General features: G+C 40.4%; 1 protein-coding gene across 12 annotated transcripts in view; it reads left to right on the forward strand.

Annotated features, from left to right (window-relative positions):
* The window catches only part of cacna1aa (calcium channel, voltage-dependent, P/Q type, alpha 1A subunit, a), an 85,567-nt gene that overhangs the window by 18,266 nt on the left and 46,823 nt on the right, over positions 1–20,478 (forward strand). For all 12 annotated transcript variants that reach the window (XM_085157688.1, XM_085157690.1, XM_085157691.1 and 9 more), the window contains exons 2-15: positions 2,468–2,574; positions 2,857–2,996; positions 11,573–11,664; positions 12,298–12,450; positions 12,753–12,940; positions 16,477–16,580; positions 16,730–16,845; positions 17,747–17,791; positions 17,899–17,982; positions 18,972–19,178; positions 19,479–19,591; positions 19,828–19,940; positions 20,025–20,156; positions 20,386–20,458. In XM_085157688.1, the coding sequence (XP_085013814.1) occupies positions 2,468–2,574; positions 2,857–2,996; positions 11,573–11,664; positions 12,298–12,450; positions 12,753–12,940; positions 16,477–16,580; positions 16,730–16,845; positions 17,747–17,791; positions 17,899–17,982; positions 18,972–19,178; positions 19,479–19,591; positions 19,828–19,940; positions 20,025–20,156; positions 20,386–20,458 (1,667 nt within the window). The remainder of the gene's footprint in view (positions 1–2,467; positions 2,575–2,856; positions 2,997–11,572; positions 11,665–12,297; positions 12,451–12,752; positions 12,941–16,476; positions 16,581–16,729; positions 16,846–17,746; positions 17,792–17,898; positions 17,983–18,971; positions 19,179–19,478; positions 19,592–19,827; positions 19,941–20,024; positions 20,157–20,385; positions 20,459–20,478) is intronic.

The raw sequence follows: 20,478 nt of genomic DNA on the forward strand, positions 1-20,478 counted from the left end.
GTCTGTTTACTTGATTCCTTTAAATGTAATAATTTATCCCATGATTTTAATGAGACAGAGGGACTAACTTAGGAAGACACGGCCTGTGTGTGCATTTGTGTGTCTGGATGCGTGGGCATGTTTGTGTGTTAGAGAAAAAAGAACAATTTAGATATATGTAATAAGGTACTCCCTCTCTCTCTCTCCCTATCTCTGGCTCAATTTCTGTACTAGCTGCGGGATGCTACGTACTGAGAGCCAAATGGTGATGCCACAATAAGCCTCAGTCAGTGCCCAGGCATGTTATCATCAGTGATGGGAATAACGGTGTTACAAGTAACGGCGTTACTAATGGGGTTATTTTTTTCAGTAACGAGTAATCTAAATAATTACTATTTCTATAGTTACAACGCCGATACCGTTACTAACAAGAAAATGCAGTGCGGTGGTGTTACTATTTTTCAACAGATGGCTGAAGCTGTGTTCAGTTTACCGCATCTTATATCAGTTGTACGGAAGTAGCTGTAAGTAATCTGGGCGCTACAGCTTTAAGCAGCTGGGCGCACTCCCGCGGACAGCAATCACTTTCTGACCGACGATCACTTTTTGGTACAACACCTGGAGCTAAGGGGGCAAAACGATCTGTGCTTCTGTTTGACTGAGGAAGAATAAAGTAGTCGTGGTAAGCCAATCACATGACCACTTAAAGACAAAGTAACAAGGTGATATATACCAGTTTTTAAATTGTGTTGATAGGCCACGTAAAACCAGAGTCATGATAAACAATATACTCTGAGTTTTTTCCTCAATAGTTTTGTCGTGTTTACTGTCTAAGGACAGCGCTAGCAAGCACTCTCTGCTTATGACCCCCCAAAAAACAAACAGAGAAACGCCCTTTCGTGTTGGTGGAAAAATGTACCTTGTCGACCAATCAAAAAAAGATATGGCAACGTCACTTTTGGTTGTTTAGGAAGAGGGGGAAGTTTTAGGAGTGACGGCGAGAAAGAGAGAGAGAGAGAGAAAGAAAGAGAGAGAGAGCCAGTTTTGAGATGTGAGCGATTTGTGACGTTTAGCATTTTTGGAGTGTGTAGTTAATGTGCTGTCTTGTGTAGTTAGTGTGTAGTGTTGTGGATAGTTTGGTGTTGTGTGTCAGAACAATGAGGGGACTGCTGTCTCCAGGTAAAAAAAAACAGGAGTGATACACCTGCTGCTGTCAGACCTGCAGGTATCAGGCTGTGATGTTCTCCTTTATAGTGGACAGAAATGATTTTTTTTGCAGTGGCACAAATAATTTGTGTGGCGTCTTATTGAATGCAGAACAGCTGATTGTTATAATAGTTTGAAATGGTTATAAAAAAAAGAATAAAAGGTAAATGGCTGCAAATAACTTGTTGTTTGCAAAACTTGTGCATATGATTTTCAAATTGACAATTTAATTTGCATTTAAAGTTATGAAATATGATTCAATAAACATGTTTGTGGTTGTTACAGTAAAAATGCTTAAAAATGGCCAATTATATGGTGGACCCCAGAGGGTTAAAGATTTTTTTTAAAGTAATGCAATAGTTACTTTTCAAGTAATTAAATACTTTTAGTATCTTGTAACTAAGTTACTTTTTTGAAGAAGTAATTAGTAACTATAATTAATTACTTTTTCAAAGTAACTTGCCCAACACTGGTTATCACACACTTACACAAAAAGACACAGGCTATATTAAAGTGTATCTTTGTTTTGCTTGTCCGTGTGGGTGGCGTGTTATCAGAAAATATACTTAGCAGAACATATTTAACTGACTCATAATGATGGCTTGTGGGTGTGTGTGTGTGTATTTGTGTGGGTAAATAGTGGCAGAGAGAAGCCAGACTGCGGTCCATTTGAGATAGAGTTGCTATATTTTCTTTTCACACTTGCTTACACCCAGTGAATTCAAACTGCATATATATTTGACCTTCCTTTTGACCTTTCATGTTAGGGTAGGGATGTTTTCTATATTATCCCTTAATTTGCCCTGACGTTTTTAGGAGGCCAGGTAAATTAGCTCAGTATGTTATAAGTGAATCTGTCCAACAAGGCAGTGCTGCAATTCTTTACTTTTCTGTTGGTGCTGCTCTGTTCTTGCCACAATGGCAAGATGATAATAGCAACTCCTGACCTAGTATGTGTAAATTTGCACATTATTTGTAACACTTTTAAATAACTAGTGCTCTGTTGGATTAAGGCAGTGGTTCCCAAACTTTTTTTTGCTAGGCGTGGTAAGGTGTGGTGACTATGGAGTACATATGAACTGATTGTCATGTTCAAGCAACCAGTTTGAGTTGATCTGAGCTTTTGTCTTGTTTAAATGATGCTCACTTGGGCATTTCAGTAAGGGCTTCAGCTGCATCACTCCCGTGTGACAGTGTGATGAGATATTTGTGTTAACAAGCAATTAATGTGGTGGTTTGTGGTTCAGTTAAAAAAGATTTGTTCCTTCACTGAACTTCCTCACTCCATTTGAGTGGATGATTCTAGCAACCATCATTGCCAACTGCATTGTCCTGGCTCTGGAACAACATTTGCCTGATGGGGACAAGACGCCGCTCTCAGAACGCCTGGTAAGCTGAATAACCAAGACAAAATTGCACATGTTATACATGTAAATGCAATTAAATTCAGGTGATAGTTGTATATTTGTGAGATAATTTTTTCTTTGATTTTTTAAAATTTATTTGGCACATGAGACTATTTGCAGAAATACTTCTTCTGAAACTCATTCGCCAACTGCCAGCTAACTTACTTTGTCTTTCTGTGCCTTTCAAACCCTCATAACCTTTCCTGCTTTTCCTCTCTCCTGTCTTTCCACTCCTCCTTTGCTTGTTTTCTCTTGTGCTCCCCAGGATGATACAGAGCCGTATTTCATAGGAATCTTCTGTTTTGAGTCGGGAATAAAGATCCTGGCGCTTGGTTTTGCCTTCCACAAGAACTCTTACCTGAGAAACGGATGGAACGTGATGGACTTTGTCGTAGTGCTCACAGGGTGAGTATTAAGCAAATGTATATGAGCCAAGCACAGATACATACATAGATAATACAGTATGTAACCTTTAGTCAGATCTAAATGTGTGCCTGACTAAACTCAAAGGATTTTCCAACAGCATGTCAAAATCTGTCATGTGTTTTAGTATGTTTGTATGCATGTATGTTTGCAAGTGTCCTTTTCCTGCTCCTTTGACCTAATGAAAGGCCCCATTCTGGGCAAGGCAGCAGTCAGATCACAGAGCAGAACTGCAGGCAGCCAGCAGCCTGGGTAGTGAACAAATGTCACCACAATATATACAGCGACAGAAGGGGTGGGGAGCACAGGGGGAAGCAGCACTGGAGAGAAGGCAAGAAAAAATGCAGGTGCCGCTACCTCAATAGAAAGAGAGACACAGTAGGAATGAATGGAAAGAGACAATGTAAGAAAGGGGAATGAGTAAATGAGATATTTGATTCGAACATTCAACGAGAAGGTGAAGACGAGGGCAAAGGGAAGCGATGGAATGCAACCTGAAACCTGTCACAGAAACGGTGTCAACAAGGCCGAGTTCAGACATGATGGGATTAAAATGATGGATTTACTGTTGCCTTCACTTATTAGATTATATCTCACAGGAAAAGACCAGAGACATTAGATAATAGGTTTGATTGACAGAAATGAAAGACAGAGAAGAGAAGCGGAATGATGGCGTCTACACACATTCAAATGGGTTTACATTTTACATTCTTGCTCATTTGTCTGTGCTAGATTCTGTTTTCCTGACGCATCCATCTGTTAATCCATCATTTAAGCTGGCTGTCAAATGTCATTCCTGCTATCCTTCGTGTTTCTTTAAAGACACAGTAAGCCTCTTTTATGTATCTACCACTGCTACACACCTGTGTGACGCTGCAGGCTGATGTGACACAGATGAATGCGATGCATGAGTGATGCATTAACAAACAGACAGTGTTTGCATGTCTCACTGTTGATGTTCAACCGAAGCGCAAATTAGCTGCAAAACATAAAAACTGCAAAAAAGCTAAAAAAAATAAAATAAAATTTAAAAAAAGTAAACTGGTTGATAATTTATTTTTGAAATCTATTTAAAAGTTGTTTCTTAACAACTTTGCAAATTCTAGCAGCAATGGAATCACGTCGCTGTTTGGGAGTGGTGGCACAGATTATCGTGTTGAGGGGATTATGTCCACTTGTGTGTGCATGGGGTGAATGGTGGGGACTTCATGGGGTAGACGAAGCAACCGGTGAACCCAAATTTCTCTGTCTTGCACAAGGACACCACACATGCACTGAGCAGACACCCAGTGCAGCAGTATGTCCTTATGCTTTAATAAGAGCAATCACGAAGCCAAGTTCCTCTCAGCATGGTGCGATAGAGCGACTGAAACAGAGAAGAGAGGTGAGAAGACAAGTGTCAGCACGACAGCAGGAAGTAGTGAAATGCCGAGAGGACAAGGAGGTATAACAGAAGGAAACTAGAATGTCCTTAAAGCTGATCTTCGATTTCTTTTGCCAATTTTTTCTATTTTACCACTCGATCTGTTGGTAGATTATTCTCAAGTGAATTGTCATTGGGAGGAGACAAGATTAGAAAGGAGTGTATCTGGGGGTTGAGCAGTTTGAAGAGAAAGTTAGAGAGGTAAATCTGGACATGTGCAGTGGAGGGATCGTGGATATACCAGACAAAGGATGTTGACAATAAAGATGCCAGGCAGGAGGAAAAGAGGAATATCAGAGGAAGACTTATGCAGATGGTTGGTGTAAGAGAAAAGGATGCAAGGGTTAGGATGAGATGGAAGCAGATGATTTACTATGCTGACCCTCTAAAGGGAGCGGCCAAAAGAAGAAGTGTTATCTGATGACCTCAGGGCAATCACTGTTAAATGGCACACATTGAAAAAAAAAAAAGCTAGATTTGTTTGAATGGATTATGTATGCACTATTTTATCAGCATATATTAGCCTTGTTGACTACCCTTTCTAAACATAATGGCCTTCATTAATGACATCTATTTTATCCAAGTGGTTTTGTGGCCCTAGTTGGAATTTAGTGTCATAAACATGTAGGATTTTATTCAACAATAGCTTGACAAAGAGTTGCAAGACTTCAAGATGGTTATTTATTTGCAATGATTTTTTGTTGACTTCTCAGAAAAGGGGTCAATGAATAACAGCAACAACAAAACAAACAAATTAAAAAAACATCAGCATTAACGAGTGGAGTTTCACAGCGAGTCCATCACTAACAGATGACTGACAAGTGCATCATAAGCAGTCTTGTTCTAGACCTGACAAATCACCCATGAAAATCCAATGGCAATGATGCTGTGCTGAGTGTCTGATACATTATGAGCCACTGTTTTGCAGGTTCAGGTGTGAAGTTAGGGCAACACAGGGGTCAGCACTGTCACCTTACAACAATAATGCTTTGATACAACGGTGGTGGTTGGTCGAAGCCTTTCTGAGTGCAGTTTGCACGTTTTTCTTGTGTCTGTGCAGGTTTTCTTTGCATACTCTGGGCTGTAGCTGTGGATTTAATTAAAAATGGTGAAAACCTTGTCATTGATTGACAGCTCTGCTTCTCCCCAGTGTCATCTGGGTGTCACCAGCTCCACCCCATCTGCTGCTAAGTAAATTGATGGATGGGTGGATGGATGGATGGAGGTGTGAAATGATTAGATTCAGGGATTATTTCTCAAAGAAACAACCACATTGGTGTATAGCCTAAACAGCAGCCATCACACTGTAGCCCTCCCTGTTAACCAGCTGTGGTGTATAGCAATATTTACCGAGCAGCACATAGTGTACACACATAGTACATTCCCATGATGCATTGAGGACGCTGCCTGCAGTCAATACATTTTGCACACATGTGGCGCACTCGTTCTTTGTTGTGCTTTCTATGAATGGCCAGTGTGTTTTTAGCAGTCCAGCTCTTTGAAGATGAAAGGCTACTTGGCCTTTCTATCAACCTTTGGTGGAAACCTTTGATAACACAGTGACCACATGGGCGCGCGCACACACACACGGCAGACATTTCCACTTCAAACATTCTTTTCCATGTCCTGCTCGCCCTCCCTGCACTTGCTGGCGCTCTCTTCAAACACATACAAAGACAAACACACAAATAGCACTTAACATGTCGGAATACATCACCGAGATTAGCTATTTACTCTACGGTCTTGTTCCAAGTCGTCTCATTTGTGGGTGTTGACCTGTGTGTTGTAGTTAATTGTCAGAGTGGCTTGACAGTGAAAATAAGCTGGTTGGATTTGTTTGTTTTTTTTCTACACCCACTATTGATTATTAGCCTAGTTACATTTAATTTACAGCTGTTCTTGCATTGCATCCTCCTCTTTCTTTTGCTTTCCTGTACCCGTGTTAGGACTTTATGATTAGATTCAACAGCTAAAAAGAAGCATAAAAATGAATGAAGCTAGAACGGCTATTTCAGTCATTTGTAATAGATGTTATGGTTCTTTCGTAAATGTCAAGAATGCATAGCCTCCTCCCTGCAACTCTTCCATAGACTCCAATATTATAAATGCTCCCAAAATTCATCTGAAAATCAGAAGTACAGGCTGTCTTTACACTGTCACCACATCCATATAATAAACTCCACAGGCATGAAAACTGAGAATCTTTTAGACTGGACATTGCTGGCGCTTACGGTGAAAGAATTTTGTCAATAGGACTTGTAGTTTTTTCTTGGGAAGCATTTGTTTTGGGGTCACTTTCTGTTTATTTAAAGCAGCAGAAGAGAGGCACATGTCTGTGTGTGTGTGTGTGTGTGTGTGTGGTGCCACTGGGTGCAGTCTCTATAGCAACCAGGCTCACACCTGTCTGCTTAACGAGCTCTGTCTGCCACTCTGCCAAGATTCATCTTAAAAACTTATTTCAACTGCTGCTGTGTCCACAGGGTTTGCTCTACAGCCATCATTTTACCCTCAAAACAACGTATCGTTGTTCTCTTTCCAACAGTGTGTCTTTCAAAGCTCAGAGATGTAAACATTTTGAACTGTGTGAATCCAAGTAGATGGATAACCTTCTAACTGACCCATATAAATACACTGTATTTTTAGTCAGGAGTTTGTCTCAACAGCAGGAAAGACCCCACTTGTTAAATCTCTCCTGTCATCGCATTTTGACAACAGGAACATAAAGAACACACTGTTGTGTAGAACAATTCCTTGGGATCATTGCGGTTCACTGATTTTTACAGGACTTAGGGTCTTCAATTTAGAAGCAGTTTTTCAACACGTGCACCAAGGCAGATTTGACAGGGTTTTGCACAATGTAATAAGTATATCAGTAGTTAGTGTAGGCCAACTGGATTGAGCAATCTGGTTGTCCCATTAAATTCAAGCTCATTGTTCATTGGTGGATTTGTCTTCTGCACACAGGTGGTTCAGATCTGGGCATTTGAAGTCAGATGATGACTTTTAGAATCATCTTTTCTGACTGGACGATCAAAACTTACAGGATTTACCTGTCTTTAGTGGATTTTCCCACATTTTAATCATTCAGTGATTTAAATAATATGAGGTTTCATTATTCATTCAGATGTTTTATGACTCTGAATTTTCTTTTGTCATAGCTCAGGTTTTCCTAATTTACATTTTTAAACATGTTAAGCTACTTTTCAACTTTTTATGTGTGAACGTCAGCTTTCAACAGTTCTGCACTTTTGTTTTCAGGTGAAAAATTCTGTATTTTTCAGCTCATTCAACATTTTTAACTTAACATTCAGCAATTATTTTATTTCAGCTCAAAACATTCAGCTATCAGCATCCACACTGCAGTTTCTTCAGAAAATGCATTTTCTAGTTTTCATTGTGAGCTTCCTGAGCAGAATTGTGTAATACTCCACACAGAAGGGACCGAGCTGGCCAGAAACCTCCATGCTCTAAGGTGACTGTGCTAACCACTGCAAAACTGCACCATCCCTAAGGAGTATGCCTTCCTGTTTAAAATGTATTTTGAGATTATTGCAATTTCCTGCAGCTTTAACATTCAGATAATTAAATACTGTCTAGGGCGGTCTAGAGGTACTACCTCCCCATTTAAAAAAAAAAGTGTCTAGAATTGTGCTTACCAGACTAATGCAAAGCTGTATGTGATGCTTTATTCCCACAGTTTACAATTTATTAAAGGGAATTTCATTATAAAAGAGGAAATGAATGCAATGAAAATGTATGTGCAGTCTAAGCAGAACTGTCAAAAACTGCTCAAACGTCCCTCTCCACTGTCACTGCCACCAGCTCTTTGAGGAACGAGGGGCATACCAATGTGCTTCCAAGCCAGCTGAGAAAAATGTTCTTTCCCGTGTGTCTTGGGTCTACCCTTGGGTCTTTTCCCTGTTGAACATGCCCAGAATAACTCACCTAAGAGGCATCTAAGAGGCATTCTATTCAAATGCTAAACCCACCACAACTGGCTCGTTTTTTGTGTAGGACAGTGGCTGTACTTTAAGCCCCTTTTGAGTGACTGCGCTACTCACCCTATCTCTGAGGATCAAGCATTTTGTGTGTATCTGCAATCCTTTTCTCCACATTGCCATAGGTGAGAATAGAAACCCAGATCAGCCAGTAAATTATCAGCTTTGCCTCCTGGCTGTGGTCTCTTTTCCCTACAATGGATCTCCCGGCTCACCTGCGGGAGGAGACGTGGGCTCTTGTGAATTCTGGGAGAAATTCTGGGTGTCAGCTGATCGTCGAGGTCTGATTGCTGGCTCAAGAGACACTTAATATCTTATTGATGTTATAAAAACATTAAAGAGCATACTGGTGCATTTAATGCAAAATATTTGAATCATAGTCACAGATGCAACCAAGGAGACAAGGACAGATAACAGGAGAGCTTGGAGCAGAGATGGTGAGATTCAGTCAGTGATGTGGACAGAGATATTTAGCTGGATTTTAGCTGAAGTCAGCAGGAAGCTGCAGAGGGAGATAGCAGGGATAAATGTTGTTTGTATAATGCGTTGGATTCTCATCAGAAGTGGAGGGATGAGGTTTTTGTTATAGCGATGTTGCTTCATCTGATTCCCCTTAACCATTTGCTCTCCTTTTGCTTAAATGCAGGTGTGTGTGCATTCTGTGTGTGAATTTAAAGATGTACAGTAGAGAGCATCTGTTCCTGGCAGGGAAGAAATTGTTTTCCATTGATTATTCCAAATGACCCAGTTTCCATTGTGCACACTTGAATAAAATTATTTTCTCTCAGTATGTTTAAGCTTCAACCAACACCCATTTGCTGTGCAGATGCGTGCATCTGTGTGCACGGGTGTCTTTGCATGTATCGGTGTGCAGATGTGCAGCACTGCATGTAAGCTGCAAAACATTTACATTAAATGGAAAAAAAGATGAAAAAAACAAAACAAAACAAAAAAAACAATCAATCTAGCTCCTCCCTTGGCCCTGTTACCAAGGTGATACAGAGATTCTATCAATGAGCCAAGGTCCCTGTTGCCATGGAAACACTTATGAATGAGAAAGGACCCGGTAACCGTGGAGACAGTGTGAATGAGGAACTGCCTCATCGGTTTGACACTATTTGTGATGGCAGATGAAATCACCATCATGTTATTACCATCATCGTTGTTACTATCGCCATCACAGTCATCATCATCATCATCATAGTTCATTATCGTTATTGTCCAGTCATCAGCGTTGTTAATGTTTTTTACTGTAATCATAGTCACAGAAATAGATAAAATAATTGGATTTGTAATCACAGGTTGTTTTGTTTGGCAAATAGTTTCTGTACTGCGGTTCCAAAAATACTGACACAGGTACACGTGTTCATCTTTTATATGTAAATGTAGATGTGTTTCTTCATGTCAGCACACAGATGTTTTTGCAGCATGATATACAGGTTTTTCCTTCTATAAAAATCCACTATTCTCCTTTTTATATCAACACAGTTCAGTTTAGAGGGTAAATATTCCAACTGAGCCACTGTTCTTTTTGTCCTTACATTTAAAATCAGTATAGCATCTATCTAACTCACTCTTTTCCCCCCAGTTGCACTTATGGTAAATGTTTTTTTCCCCCTTGTGCAATACCTAGTGCAAATTTACCATCCTCGACTACATCATCTTCCCTTCATGGCTATCCTAACTTGCATTAATGTAGCACTCTGTTGTTGCCAAGCATCTTTCAGGCTAATGTATCCTTGAGCAAAACACTAAATCTGTACTTGCTTTGTTGGTCATCTTGCGTAGCAGAGGGCAGCTCGGTTATTTCCTGGTAAAGCAGCGTTTTCAGCGATAAAACTCACTGTTTTTTTTAAAGCAGAAAGCATAGTAAAGCAAATTATTATTATCATTAGTAAGATGCCAAACTACAGTTATTTACTTGCATTGCTGAACAGAAAAATTAGTTGAACGTTAAACTTGATTAATTCCGGGCTTTCATATGAGTCCAATGAGTGTTCTGATTAATTTTAAAAATATCTATATATATATATATATATATATACTCTCTTTTACCTAAATACAGTTTCTGCAACTTATAGGTTGAGTTCCCATTAATATAACACTGAGTATTATCTCTGTGTGATATCTGTTCTTTTAGAAATATCATGCAGCTGAAGTGCATTAATGCCTCCTACTAAACTAGGATCCTCTCAGTTACAGGTCAGCATCTGATGAGGCATTTGATATCACACAATGTCATTACAAGGACCCCAGCCTATACACTCGCGATGAAGCACCAACCACTTGGGGGGTGGGCTTCCTGGTAATACAATACCACATTCAAAACCACAACCACGCATACCTTCAACCAAAAACCCAGAGTTGGTGTCAATTTTCCCTTCTCTTCAAATGTGAAGGAATCAGGCAGACCTTAAACCTGTGATTAAGACTGCAATGTCACTAGGCCTCTTAGAGGAACACAGGCAGGTAGAAATGTGTCAGAGAGACTGGACGAAAGAGAGACAGAGGGAGAGAGATAGAGAAGTGGGAAGTTTGATGATTCACAGTGTGCGTCAGACGATGGGACTGACTACAAGTCTGGCGGCACGAGGGAACATTTTAATCCTCTACTTACCCATACACACACACACACTTGCTGTTTATGGCATTTATTTTGATGATGAGTGACTATATAGTTTCAGTAGCACACGCTAATATGCGTTTATTCAGAAGAGAAACATCAAACATGTAACAATAAATAAGCAAGTCATAATCTTTCTGTTTTTCACTCTCTTTTTATTTCCTTAATCCCGTTCCTTCCCTCTCCTCTCCATTTCCCCATCTTTCTCCTTTTTCGTTGTCTAGTCGCTCTCTCGTCTTGATACAAAAACACTTTCCATTCAGCCAATCCCTCTCTCACCCTGATACACTCCTCTGTCTTACTTCACTTGTCAGCCGTATCGATCAGTTCAGCTCTTACAGGATTTACATACAGAGCTCACCCAGTTGTTTGTAATGATCTGGCATGGGTTTGTGCATGTATGAGAAAATGGAGAAATGGAGAAACTGCGAGGTTGACAGACTTTGACAAGCTCGGCTAGCTTAAATATTGATTCTCTGTGCTCATTTCGGTGCATTTGTCTTTTTCCCTTTAGAATTCTATCCACTGTGGGCTCACAATTCGACTTGCGGACACTCAGGGCTGTGCGAGTATTGAGGCCTCTCAAACTGGTGTCCGGTATTCCCAGTAAGTTGATATTCTTCATCTGAGAAAAATTTGAAAAAAGGCTTTCTTCACCTTTACCTTGAACCACATCTTTGTCGTTGCTTAACAATTGAGAAAGCGATAAGTGCAGAACATCTTTAAATTTTATTTGGGGATCAAAATAGCATGGAGAAGCATTTTGTGTCAAGGTTTTATGCAGCTTCTGTGTTGCTCTGCATAATGCAACAACAAAAGTGGTACTTCTGTGCACACTCTGCTCATTTTTTAAATGTTATAGTGGCAGTAATGTTCCAGCACTACTGCCACAGCAGTGTTATTAATAGCCTGTTCTCCACTATGGGCTTGAACAGGCATACCAGGGCTTACTCATCATAAAAGTCACTTGGGTTTCTATGAAAAGCCAATTAGAGCATCATACCAGTAGGTGCTACAATATATATGTTTATGGTTTATTTCACTTCAGCTTAACATGTATAAGTTTAATGATTGGGTAGAAATGTGTAATTAGGATATTCAAGTATTTCTTTACAGAAAGGTAGCTTAACTGCAAACTAATTGAAATTAGTTTTAGGATAAAGAGAGCGGATAGATTAAAATGAAATGTATAAAATGATTCTTCATAAAATCATAATACTCTATACCTGTGTGCTTTAGGCTTACAGGTGGTGCTCAAATCCATCATGAAGGCCATGATTCCTCTGCTGCAAATTGGCCTGCTGCTCTTCTTTGCCATCCTCATGTTCGCCATCATCGGCCTCGAGTTCTACATGGGCAAATTCCACAAAACCTGCTTCGACAACATAACAAGTAAAGGATTTTGTGTTTACACTTTGGCAATAATTCAGTCAGGATTAAGTTGCTCCAAGTTTTCCTCAGAGAAGAGTGCACCTGTTCACGCTGAGGCAGACTTTAAATAGTTGCACTGCTAAAATTAGAACTTAAAATAGCACATTTTTGGTATACTGTGCAGTTTCTGCAGATGTAGCCTCATTCAACATCTGAAGTATTTGACGTTTTCTCAAGAGGGATTTAAAATGACTAAATACATTTGCGCATACATGGAATTTGATTGCTCATACTTGTTTTCTCCCACTTTTACGCATGTTTAGAAGAGATCCGGGTAGAGTTTCCATGTGGGGTAGAGCTTCCATCTCGGCTGTGTCCAGAGGACACCGTTTGTAGAGAGTACTGGCTGGGACCAAACTACGGCATCACCCAGTTTGACAACATCCTGTTTGCTATTCTCACCGTTTTCCAGTGTATCACCATGGAGGGCTGGACTGACCTGCTCTACTATGTATGTCAAGCTGAACAGCATTTGCAACACTAGTACACATTCAGTGACCAACGTTTTGGCCACACCAGTGCACCCAGGAAAGCAGAGGATGTCTATTGAAAGGTGTTGAATCTAGCAAGGCAAAAATAAAAGACTTAATAAAGAAAGTCTTGTTCAAGAGAAAAAAAATGCTACAGCATGCTAAAATTCCACAAACCTGCTCTTATCATGTTTGCCTGTTAATTAATCTTAGAAAAAAAATACAGTATCAGTTTTTTTTGCTATCTGGTGATCATGGGGAAAAAAAATATTTCTGTCATATTTTGTGGCTGTTTTTTATGGATTAAACCTTCACATATCTATAACAAAACAGCAAACCAGAATATCTAATGAAGTGCACCTTAGGTTAGCTTCCTGCTTGTCAGACTTATTTTTAAACAAACTCCTGTTAACAAGCTAACAGGAGTATTTTCACTCAAAGCCATTTGAGAGTGCGTTCTCTAATCAAGTACAAAAATTAGACTGTTAAAACCTTCAACAATTTCACCTGTGCAAACTGCTTATCTACCTATTAAATGAGTACCAACAATGCCATCACTCATGTCCAAGACTGAATTGTTCCCTGCTGTCAGGGGCAACGGTTGCCGTGGAGACCAGAGGCAGATGAGGGTCTTTGACTGTTACTGTAGTCATCTGTTTTTCCCATCTCCTTTCCCTCTCCGTCCACCCAGTTCTTTTACCTTTCTCCCTCTGTCCTTCCCTTTCTCCCCTTATTCTCCCCTTTTTCTTCCCTCTCCCTCTGTGTCTCTCTTCTTCTGTCCCTCCTTCCCGGTGCTGCTCTATATTTAAAAAGGCCTGTTCAGCCCAAGTTATTCTTGCAGCTGCTCGGGAGGGGAGCAATAAAAGTTTAATGGTAGAAAAAGGGTCTGCGGTACATTGGGTACACAGCGGCGATGCCGGCTTACATGCAGGAAGAAGGAAAGATGGAGGAGACGGGAAGGAAAAGGGAGCGAGGCTATGAGAAAGAGAGCTCGAAACAGAAAAGAAAAGCCCGGGTCTCAAGTTGGGATTGATAAAATCACTGTAAAGGTTGTTTAGTGACAGTGAGGAGATGGCTATGGAGAAAGGAATGAAGAAAAGGTTAAACTAGCATTGAGATAGATAAGGGAGGGATGAAAAGGCAGATGGAGGGCGTTCTTAAGGGGTTCCATAGGAGGAGGAGAGACAAAACAATAAGAACTGAATAAAGAATGATAATGAAAGAATGGTCTGTAAGGGAGGATGGTAGGGACCGAGAGCGAGAGAGCAAAGCATTTGTTATACATTATTTACTCTGTCGGAGCAGCTAAATAGAGTGGCATTTACTTACTGAGATGACTTAAAGTAAAATCATGTCATGCCTGCTTTTGTTTATGTTTCCATAAGTCGTAGACAGCAGTTTAAAGCACATTGTTTCCACTCTTTAATGACAACGTCAAAGAATAAGTCACTAGGATAGCAGTAGGTTATTTTTAATTAGGCTATATAAAGCGTATTATATCTTTAACTTGGTGGTGGTGCATATATATGTACATGAACGTACAGTGGGGCAAAAAAGTATTTAGTCAGCCACCGATTGTGCAAGTTCCCCCACTTAAAATGATGACAGAGGTCAGTAATTTGCACCAGAGGTACACTTCAACTGTGAGAGACAGAATGTGAAAAAAAAATCCATGAATTCACATGGTAGGATTCGTAAAGAATTTATTCGTAAATCAGGGTGGAAAATAAGTATTTGGTCACCTCAAACAAGGAAAATCCCTGGCTCTCACAGACCTGTAACGTCTTCTGTAAGAAGCTTTTCTGTCCCCCACTCGTTACCTGTATGAATGGCACCTGTTTGACCTCATCATCTGTATAAAAGACACCTGTCCACAGCCTCAACCAGTCAGACTCCAAACTCCGCCATGGCCAAGACCAAAGAGCTTTCAAAGGACACCAGGAAAAGAATTGTAGACCTGCACCAGACTGGGAAGAGTGAATCTACAATAGGCAAGCAGCTTGGTGTGAAAAAATCAACTGTGGGAGCAATCATCAGAAAATGGAAGACATACAAGACCACTGATAATCTCCCTCGATCTGGGGCTCCACGCAAGATCTCATCCCGTGGGGTCAAAATGATCATGAGAACGGTGAGCAAAGATCCCAGAACCACACGGGGGGACCTGGTGAATGACCTGCAGAGAGCTGGGACCAAAGTAACAAAGGTCACCATCAGTAACACACTACAACGGCAGGGAATCAAATCCCGCAGTGCCAGACGTGTTCCGCTGCTGAAGCCAGTGCATGTCCGGGCCCGTCTGAAGTTTGCCAGAGAGCACATGGATGATACAGCAGAGGATTGGGAGAATGTCATGTGGTCAGATGAAACCAAAGTAGAACTTTTTGGTATAAACTCAACTCGTCGTGTTTGGAGGAAGAAGAATACTGAGTTGCATCCCAAGAACACCATACCTACTGTGAAGCATGGGGGTGGAAACATCATGCTATGGGGCTGTTTTTCTGCCAAGGGGACAGGACGACTGATCCGTGTTAAGGACAGAATGAATGGGGCCAAGTATCGTGAGATTTTGAGCCAAAACCTCCTTCCATCAGTGAGAACTTTGAAGATGAAACGAGGCTGGGTCTTCCAACATGACAATGATCCAAAACACACCGCCCGGGCAACAAAGGAGTGGCTCCGTAAGAAGCATTTGAAAGTCCTGGAGTGGCCTAGCCAGTCTCCAGACCTCAACCCCATAGAAAATCTGTGGCGGGAGTTGAAAGTCCGTGTTGCTCGGCGACAGCCCCAAAACATCACTGCTCTTGAGAAGATCTGCATGGAGGAATGGGCCAAAATACCAGCTACTGTGTGTGCAAACCTGGTAAAGACCTATAGTAAACGTTTGACCTCTGTTATTGCCAACAAAGGTTATGTTACAAAGTATTGAGTTGTATTTTTGTTATTGACCAAATACTTATTTTCCACCCTGATTTACGAATAAATTCTTTACAAATCCTACCATGTGAATTCATGGATTTTTTTTTTCACATTCTGTCTCTCACAGTTGAAGTGTACCTCTGGTGCAAATTACTGACCTCTGTCATCATTTTAAGTGGGGGAACTTGCACAATCGGTGGCTGACTAAATACTTTTTTGCCCCACTGTACCTCAATGTGACAAAGCAGGGAGGTAGAGAAGGAATTTTGATGCCTTCAGCTTTCAGCAAATCAAAATGTATATATAGCTACAGCTGCTCAGTTTTTCAGGTGTACCCACTTTGCTGATTTCAATGAATGAAAAATTCAACCTTTGATTCAAATTAATTGAAAAGTTCATCTTATTAATATTAACCTTTGTTAAACTTCCCAAAGCTCACATTTATAAACCATTATCTAACATTAACTGGTTTCTTTTAATTCACTTTGTATCAAATACTCAAGTAAAGAGCAAAACATTGATTACTGATTAATTATGTTTGTGTGTCTGTGTGTGTGTGTGTGTGTGTGTGCGCATGTGTGTCCTCACGTGTTTCCAGAGCAACGATGCCTCAGGGAGTGCATGGAACTGGATGTACTTCATCCCCCTCATCATCATCGGCTCTTTCTTTATGCTCAACCTGGTGCTGGGGGTGTTGTCGGGGTAAGTTTATGTGCATGTGTAAATATATAAAAAGAAACAGTCCCAACCTGCTTTACAGAGGTCTCAGGTGATGAATGTTGATATCAAATGATGTCACACATTCGATGTGATGTGCAGGGTATATACTTGTGTCATGTGTGTGTCTGCAGCGAGTTCGCCAAAGAGAGAGAGCGTGTGGAGAACAGGAGTGAGTTTCTGAAGCTCCGAAGACAGCAGCAGATTGAAAGGGAACTTAATGGTTACCTGGAGTGGATCTGTAAAGCTGGTATGTATGACTGAGTGCATGCCTGGCAACATTTGACCATATAAAAACATCTGACATGTATTACAGTGTAATACATGTCAGATGTCACAGCAAATTTCTGCTTAGATATTAACACTCAAACCACTGGAAATTCAGAAGACTTAATATATATTCAGCTGTAATTTTGAAGACCAGCTTGTGTGATGCTGGAATGAAAGTAAACCATCACTTTTTCTTGGAACGTCAAAGTAAACACTTAAAAAATGTGGCCAAAAATCCCTTTTTGTGGATTTTATCATAAAAGCAGCCACAGTAAACATGAGTTATAATCACAGAGATGACGTTATCACAATCACTTGCACAACAGTTGTTATTCAGGGAAGAAGGATCCATATTACATTGTATTTTATAGTTATAGCTGAATATACACTGACACCTTAGCACTGCCAAGTTTTGGTTTGCTCTTATTCAAAAGTTTCTCATTGCAGCTGCTCTATATGGATGTGCTTTCTTTTTGCCATTTTTTCATTTACCTTTGACATAACACATATCCAGTAAAGCAGTGACACAAATTTAATGGAACTTATAACACATATTATATCTTGAATATCTTACAGATTACAGACCCTTGGATAGAGAGTTTTGCTCACCTCTCCGGCCTGGTAGCTATCTGTTGAGGGCAGGAAATGTGAGAGAAAATAAGAGTAAAGGAGGGTCAAAGCGACTAAAGGGGCGGATAGAGGGGACAGAGCTTTGATCTTCCTGAAAAGACAAATTTTACATAAAAACACAGAAGCTAAAAAAACAAAAGAGGGACTAATGAGTGAAACAGAGACTATGATTCAAAAAGGTGTATGAAGATGTTGTGAAACTTACACATAAATGTATAATATATTCCCATTTTTGCTTGTGTGTTTTGTAGAAGAGGTCATCTTGGCGGATGATGAGAATGAAAATGAATATGATGGTATCAATTTCCTTTTTCTTTTCAAATGTAACATAAATATGCATAAATGAATAGCTGCACTGTTGTGTTGTGGGTAAATGTATAAATATATTTGTACTGTATAACAGGTTCTCGTAGGAGAGCCACAAAGAACCACAAAAGCAAAGCTGAGCTTCTAAATTCAGAGGAAGGGGAGGGAGACCTGGGAGTAGGTAAGATGTGTTGTGTTTCTCTCTGTCTGTCTACCACACACACACACACACACACACAAAACAAAGCCATTTTACATCCCTTCAGAGAAAACTGCATTTACTTGTTTTGTTTTTTTTCTGCAAAAGCTCCCAAACCCTACACATTTCTACCACAGCTCTTAACCTAAACCTAACTTTATGATAATCTTGCTTTAAAACACACTTATTTCCCATTATGACTGTAAAAAGGGATTTATATCCCTACATTAAGAGTAGCACACAGGAGAAACAGACACACAGTCAAAGGCAAATCGCAGGTACACAGAGATGCTATCTTATCTTGCATATCAGCATTACCTGACCCTCCTCTCCATCCCTCTCCCGCCCTTCCCTCTCCTTTCTCCCTCGCTGCTGCTCTGCACTCCTAATGTTACATTTTCACTGTCCTCGAGCCCCTCATCTTTTTTTCCCCTATCTTTAACCTGCCCTTGTTATCTCATTCCCGTTTCTCCGCTCAAACCATTTTTTCAGCACAGTCATTCTAGGCACTTCTCTAAGATTCTGAAAGCAAACTTTTTTTCTTCATTCTTTAGAGCAATAATGGACATGGTGCAACCTAGAAATTCAAAATTGATAAGACAGCTTTGATCATGTGCTACCTTTAAGTGAATTATACATCAATTTGTACTTAAAAAGCAGATTCAGTGCCGAAAGGTTGATTGAATTGTAGTGTTCCAGCAAATAGGAGGTCCATCGATATAGTTGACTCTACTTTGGTAGCTGTCCACTATAAAAGAATAATGCATTCTTTTACTCTCCTAATAAGTTACAGAAATAATGGGATGGGATCTTTTGCCTATATTAAAAAAAAATACAGGCAAAAGATAACATTAGCATTTTAGTGCCCGTGATTGTGTCGCCTTTTTGGTCACTCATTGACTTCTTTTCATTTATGTCACAGTGCAGCTGTTGATACACAATGTGCCTCATTTATCCTTTGTGAATGGTAGGTTCACCGTTTGCTCGTGCCAGCTTGAAGAGCTCCAAGCTGGAGGGATCGACTTTCAAGCGTCGGGAGCGGCGGTTTCGCTTCTTTATCCGTCACGTTGTTAAGTCCCAGGGCTTCTACTGGACCGTGCTGTGTTTGGTGGGCCTCAACACGCTGTGTGTGGCTGTTGTGCACTACGACCAGCCTGAACCACTTTCAGATTTTCTATGTGAGTAGGAGGTGAATGCTTGCATACTTAGTGCAAGTATGGGCCGATTATCTCCGCAAATGCACAAATACTTTCATCACAGATTATTGGAAAAGGAGTGGGTGAGCAAATTCTTCATTAATGTGGCTAAATCCATGAAAGAGCTGACCCAGTCGTTTAACACAAGCGCATCCAAGCACACACAGTTTTCCTCTCATGCAGACTAAGTCTTTTTCAAAAATGGTTCTGGGACAAATACACACACAGAGAGTCGCTCAGGTTTTCACCCTCGTCTCTTTTTGTGTTCTTCCCTCTGTGCAGATTTTGCCGAATTCATCTTCCTGGGAATATTCTTGACAGAGATGTTTGTAAAACTGTACGGCCTGGGTAGACAGGCCTACCTCAACTCCTCCTTCAACTGCTTCGACTGCATTGTGAGCCCCTCTCAGCTTGGGTCCACACCCAATAAAAAATAACACAATGTACAAACTCATAAGCGGGTCTATAGACGGGCTTTACACCTGTGGGATGAAAACAATACATGAAAAAAACCTCTGCTATAGACTTTACACAAACACAAATGTGCCACACTGCATGCTGATGTCTGTAGATTATTTGCTCAGTATAATAAATAACTATGTATAATTGCATATGCTTACATTTATATTAGGTGATATGTGGTAGCATATTTGAAGTCCTTTGGTCCATCATCCAACCGGGCACATCGTTTGGCATCAGTGTGCTACGAGCTCTCAGGTTATTGAGGATCTTCAAAGTCACCAAGTGAGTCACTTGTAATACAGTAATGATCATACATTAAAATAAAGGACATGGTATTATCATCATTTCCATGTGTCTGTTTCCCAGGTACTGGGCGTCTTTGCGTAACCTCGTCGTGTCTCTGCTCAATTCCATGAAGTCCATCATCAGCTTGCTCTTCCTGCTCTTCCTCTTCATAGTCGTCTTTGCGCTGCTGGGCATGCAGCTCTTCGGAGGACAGTCAGTGTCTCTCTCCTTCCCCTTTAACAGCCATGATTTAATTTTCTGCTAACCTATTGGTTTTTGCTAATTGCCAGTTGACCTAAGGCAGTTTTTCAGAGCGCTGGTTTTTCAGACAAACATTTGTTGTGCTTGCCTCTGGCTCTCTCAGTCGTTCTCTCTATGCTCACTGTTTTCTCAGCTCCTATTATATATATATATTTTTTTTTTTTCATTCTTTCACTGCTAGGTTTAATTTTGAAAGTGGCACCCCTCCAACCAACTTCGATACATTTCCCGCAGCAATAATGACGGTGTTCCAGGTAAGCAGTGGAGAGCGATG

This window comes from Neolamprologus multifasciatus, chromosome 4 (assembly GCF_963576455.1).
Source record: "Neolamprologus multifasciatus chromosome 4, fNeoMul1.2, whole genome shotgun sequence".
Lineage (NCBI taxonomy): Eukaryota > Metazoa > Chordata > Actinopteri > Cichliformes > Cichlidae > Neolamprologus > Neolamprologus multifasciatus.